The sequence below is a fragment of the Papilio polytes genome, unplaced genomic scaffold (genome assembly GCF_000836215.1).
Source record: "Papilio polytes unplaced genomic scaffold, Ppol_1.0 DF822067.1, whole genome shotgun sequence".
Taxonomy (NCBI): Eukaryota; Metazoa; Arthropoda; class Insecta; order Lepidoptera; family Papilionidae; genus Papilio; species Papilio polytes.
The window spans coordinates 4,276,189-4,282,239 of NW_013527137.1; the positions used below are offsets into that span (position 1 = coordinate 4,276,189).

Below are 6,051 nucleotides of genomic sequence, written 5' to 3' on the forward strand. Positions count from 1 at the left end.
GAAAAGTATCGTATATAATAACATACATTTAAACTGAATTGTACAATAAATATTAAAAAATTGTTACTACTAATGTTTTGGTAAAAAAACATAAATATGCTGCAGTATTGGAAACATTAACAGCAACTATAATTAATGAAGATGTATAAGGTATTTTCTTTTTAATAACTAAAACCTAGTACAAAACCATTCTCGAATCCTGACTACACAGATTATTCCCAACTGTCACCCCGCTCTGACCCTACGTGAAAATGAAAGGTTACATACGTCCCACCTTTTAGTCTCACTATCACCAATAAGGTGACAGAACTGTAATAAAATAAAATAAGTTCCAACCGTCACCTCGTCGCTAAAGGTCGGCCGAATGAAATTTTTTACTCTCATCTGACACCACTTGGGGACAGAGCTGGGTGATGGTTGGGAATAATACGATTACACTAATGCAAAGTTCTTATAATATTACAAATTACGGGAAAGTAAATAACCTTCTTTTGTCTAATCTCAAAGTTGACGTTTCATCAATATTTTATCTATATCTGCCTCCTCTAGTTCTAGTGGCTTTAGTGTAGATATCTCTGATAAAGTGTTACTAAAGTCAACTAGTATCAACTAGTACCAACTAGTAGGTATTTCAAGGTTACAGGTAGATTTATCATAAATACATCCTCTGTCATTGCCCAATTGCAGAGAATTTTATCTCGTTTATACAATGTTGTACCTGTCACTTACCAAGGTCAAATATGATTTCTCTTGTCTTTTGTCAATAGACAACTGAAGAAAAACACGGATTCGTTGGTAACACGTATAATCTATTTTTTTTAATGATTTGCATTTGTTGTGCTCGTACTGCAAAAGGTCGGATATTATAGCTACTTGACGAGGCTTTTCTGTTTAAATTATTATTCAGTAACACTGGTATTCTGGTATTTCAGACCAGTTAAACTACGGTAACATCACACATCTTTATCAATAGTGTATTGCTTTCTAAGTGGTAGATTAAGCATCTGAACATGTGTTGAATGCTATTAACTACAAAAACATCATTCTTTTTTTATAACAAAATGGGGCAAGCGGCGAGAACACAGAGGTGGTCAACGACGCCGATGGACAACCGCAATACCAAAGGAACTATAGATGCGTTGCCGGCCTTTGAGGAAGGCTCGTTCTTGAAGGACCCTAAGTCGTAGTTCTTTTTGTATTAGTCTTCATAGAGATGTTCTATCTTACCGAACAATCGGCTTTAGAGGATTGCACGCATCCCGAATCATCGTTCCGTATGCAGCACGCAGTGTCCCTCTCCCGTCGCGCTGACGCCGCTATTGCCCGCGCTATTCTTGCATCTCGCCGCATGCACGGCGCAAACTTAGCTCCTAAGTGTATTAGGTCCGCCGCCCGCGGTCCCAGCCAGAACGACGCCGGCTCCTCCCATTCCACCTGGAAACCAATTGAACATCAAGGTTAACCTTACTTCTTATTTCTGTAAACGCGCAAAATTAGAATGCATAGATGTTTAGATCAATAGTAGAAGTACTAGCTCAAGACACTAGAACGGTTAAGATAGATGAAGAATACGGTATTCTTAGTGGGTTAAAGTGTGATGGACTTGCAACTGTAGAGTGTGGAAAGTTTGTAGTTACAAACACGGACACGGAATTAAAAGATGCCTGTGAGTCATGTACCAGTCGAAGTTGATTTGATCGAAGATTGATGTAGATCGATGATATCCTGACTGAAGAGTATTGTGAATGTATTCCTGGAATCCGACTTTACCCATGACCGCCCACATGTGTTCTGGAGTAGTAGTAATTCTGACAACGTGCTAGCTCAAGCCGACATATATTAAAATTAAACAGATCTATTATAGATTCTAGAATAACATATGAAACTAAGTATTATCTAATGTTAAAGTTAGTACGTCTAATTTTATTTACTTAGTTCGTTTCGTTGTATCATGATATAAATTATTCATTCTATTTGTATGTTCAGACGGGTATCTGTCATGTGTTTCAGAGTTAACGGCTTAGACTAATTGATCAACAAGCTCACCTATGTAACTGGCTGCCAGCATACATAAAATATGATTCCATTTAAACACAATCTATGCTCTGTGGGATTGATCTTGCGCAAAACCTATTGTTGAATCTTGCCAGGAAGATATTCTAGTATACCAATGTATCACGTTACGTGTGTTTAGATTTTAGACCATGTATCTGGGTACAAAACGTAATTTTAGATGGTGATTTATCTATTTTGTAACATAGGTCTCGTAAGTTCAACAGTTGGTGTCTTAAGGCCGGTTTCTCAGTTACGTTTAACCATTAGTTAGTATTTTCGGTTCTATAAATTTATGAAATGCGTTTCCGAATTACCAAGTTTTACTCTAGTGAAACATAGGTCAACCTAATATACTAATGATTCGGTACTTTAGAAACCCAGCAGTTGACGAAAATCATTTAACATTTAGCTTACATTTGCAAACTCCTTGGAAATAAACAAACCTAATCTCTCGACTCATTGCCGATATTACTTTATAAAAAAATCTATCTTGCAACAAAATTAAATACATTTTACAGCCCAACTATTCCAATATCAACGTAAATAGCGAAGTTGTTCACTACTCAAGACGGACTGAATTCGTTAAGCCTGAAAGTTACGAAACAATAAAGGCTCACAAACCCCGAATACTTGACATCGTCGGTCCCTTTGCGGTCAGTCGAGCTTAAAAGATGGCGACTCGTAGATGACTTGCTAAGCGACAAAAAGTACACAAAAGAACCGAGTACAAAGCGTGTGTGACCTACTTACAGTCGAGACTCGTTCATTAATAATCTCACTTTGTAGCTTTTGAATGCGTCATAATGAATGTTGGTAATTTTAGCGTGTTTAATTGCAGATTATGATGACTCAGATATTTTTTGAATTCGCCAGGTCACAAGTGTTATTAAAATTATTAATTAAAGCTAACTTTTATATTATAGCTTCATATTTAACTGGTCTTTTACATCAATGTTAGAATAAAGAATTTTTAAAATATTCTATCTTATAAAGGTCTCCTGCTACAGGGAAAATGTGATCGTAGCATATAAAAGTAGCATTGAAGAAATCGATTTTATGCCACGAGAGGCTACGGTGTAAATTTTACAAAAGGCGGTAATTTTTATTCACGGAATATGTTGACATTGCGTGTTTTACTAAGCTCTCTTTTCGTTATCTATCTAAGTTCATTAAAAAGATAATAAGAAACATAAAGACTTCTTAACTTGAGTATTAATTCTTTTTAAAACAAAGGAGTACCCAATTATTCTTTCAAAATATTATAATACTGGTTACTTGTTTATCTGGTAGATGGCGTTAAATACCGGTACGTGACACTCAGAATAAGTTTGGCCCTGTTATAAATCCCCCAAACATCGTACATTGTGTCCTAAGCGCCGTCTCCGGATTTAAATGTGAGAGAACGCGTTCCGTCTAAAAGCTTTGCGTCATTTAACCTTGTTATGCTAAAGTCTTAAACAAAGAAACGGATTTTGGGACTCGACGCGCCATTGCTCCCGCGAGATGTGAATTTGTTTCGCTACGTTGGTACTCACATGGCTACAAAGAAAATTACGCTCTGGAAAAGTTCCATGTGAAACTATTCTGTTGTATTAATTAATTAAGTAATAAATCTTAATTCATAAGATGCATAAAACTTTAATACCTTTACCTTCACACATCGTCTAAGACCAGAACTATTTTTTTTCTTAAATCGTCATAAAATATCTGATTGTGATAGGTGAAATGTTATTCCGGATATTTTTAAGTTCGCTAAACAAAAAGTTCAAATTTAAAATTGATAAAATGTTAAGGTATATCCGCTCAGTAACAAGGAGACAGTGTTTATCTTGCGACGGTAAATAAAATAACTCAGTGAAGTGTAAACAACGTAAGCATCAATTGCCAATGTTCTGGAAACTGTAAATGTTGCGTACGCATTTTAAGCTACTTTCACATTCCACATACAGTTAAAGTCTATTTTATAGCCATTTAAAATTCCCCTTCTTTTCTGAGTACAAAAAGAACGATGTAAATTGTACCCAACAAATATAGCTGCATCAACTTACAAGCAAAAGGAATTTAGAAAATACGTCGTAGATTGTAATATTGATATCACATCTTCAATTTAGTGAAAAATTAAATCGACATAAAAAATTATGGTCGTTAATTAATAAATAACACATTTTCAATATTACTTAAATATTAACTTTAAAAAATGTACGAAATCCAATAACACATCGCTACATTTTATTTATGCGTTTTAATATCTTTTTCGACGTAATAACGCGCGTTCGTTTATTTAGTGAATAAAATTTTATTACAACATAAACTTGTATACTTCATGAATTGAAAAACCATGTGCTGTGAATTAATTATTAAAACCAATTTCACCATCGCCAAAAACCTAACGAAAAATCATAGTTATTGTAAACTTAGGTATAAATATAATATTAAAATCGATTCCAATTCAGAAAACCAAGATCGAAGCTTATAATAAACGACGTTTTTAATTATTCAAAAGTTACGTTAGATAGACATCAGCCATATTTAGAAATGGTAGTTTTAGAGCCACAAAAACCTACAATTCAAAAAACATAATGAAGCTTTCGATCAATAATATTCGAAAATGTAGATTATATATTCTCACCTGTTGTAAACTGAGGCTCTTGACCATGACCTGTCCGGTGTGCGTGTGTCGGCCAAAGCCCACTGGTCCAAAACCGTAGCAGAGCAGCGACAGCAGTAGAACCAGCGTCTGCACCGTGCTCACCCACCACGTGAAGTACGGCCGGTAATCCGTCAGCTCGTCTAACTGCTGCGCCACTTCTTCTTGGTGTGTCACTGACTTACGTAAGGAACGTCTGGAAAATAGGTAAGTCAGGAATTAAGTATTTTTTTAAATATTAATCTCAATTCTTTTCTCTCAAAAATTATTTTATGTATCTGCAATGCGGTAAATCGCTTGTCATTAGATGCCTACTGGATGCAAAGATTTTCTATCTCAAAAGTACAAAGTACATACATGTTACAAAGTGAATCAAAACTTAACAATGATACGAAGTTTCACAATCAGACCGAAGTTGCAGTAACAATAGAGGCAGCAAGGAGACTGATCAATGAATACGATCAAGTCAGAGAAACACATTGTTTACAAAATTGTATTCAAATTTTACTGCTCGTAAATCAGAATATGTGAGAACTTGTGTTTAATTTTACAACGTCCACGCAGAATTAAGTAAAACTAAGTGTCAAATGTGTTCTTCTAGACTAAATTCTACATACGTAGTAATAAGCATCCATCCATCCGAAATTTCTCATTTAGCATGAAGTACATTTCATAGAATACTGAAGTTTTCATACTCATTGCTCCAAATATGATAAGACATTTATCATATTTGGAGCATAATATGTCAAAAAAGTATTTTATGGTCAATTAAATACATCAAATAAATTAACATAATATTGTGAGTAAGCAAAAGTAATTCAATAAGGCAAAACAGTAAAAACGTATGGGATCCGATATTTGTATTAATATAAAAGTCAAGGGTAAAAATATTTCCATGTTAACGTAAAATGTCATATAGACATCGTTCCCAAAAATGAGAAGACGAAAAAAATCAGATTTCATATTAAATATTTTTTTCCCCGTCAAAAGAACAGTATGCTTACAGGGACGCTTTAAATTTTATTAATAAGTTAAAAAAATTCTTCGCTCAAAGAGTTTTTCGTCTAGCGACCTCGGCGAATCTAAATTGCCTCCTGCTCTTTTACCTCCCCCTCCTGCCTTGAGGCAACGGATCCCTTAAACTCGAAAATGTGTTTTAATTTTTTCACAGTCCATTTGCAAGGCGGGCTTTTATTTACGCATTATTAAACGTTGATGTTTTAAAATATAGAACCGGAGTTTAAGAAAAAAAAAAGTAGTTATGTGAGTAAGTATTTCTCTCTATTATAATAAACGATCTAAATTATTTTATACTAGCTTTCGCTTGCGAGAATGACCGAGCGGATTTA

At 34.7% G+C, this 6,051-nt stretch overlaps 1 protein-coding gene across 1 annotated transcript in view; it reads right to left on the reverse strand.

Moving 5' to 3' along the window:
• Nucleotides 1-953: 953 nt before the first annotated feature.
• Nucleotides 954-6,051, reverse strand: part of LOC106106859 (inactive rhomboid protein 2) — a 92,789-nt gene continuing 87,691 nt past the window's right edge. The window contains exons 6-8 of the mRNA XM_013287518.1: nt 4,685-4,898; nt 1,228-1,434; nt 954-1,004 (exon numbers count right to left, since the gene is read on the reverse strand). Of these exons, the coding sequence (XP_013142972.1) occupies nt 954-1,004; nt 1,228-1,434; nt 4,685-4,898 (472 nt within the window). The remainder of the gene's footprint in view (nt 1,005-1,227; nt 1,435-4,684; nt 4,899-6,051) is intronic.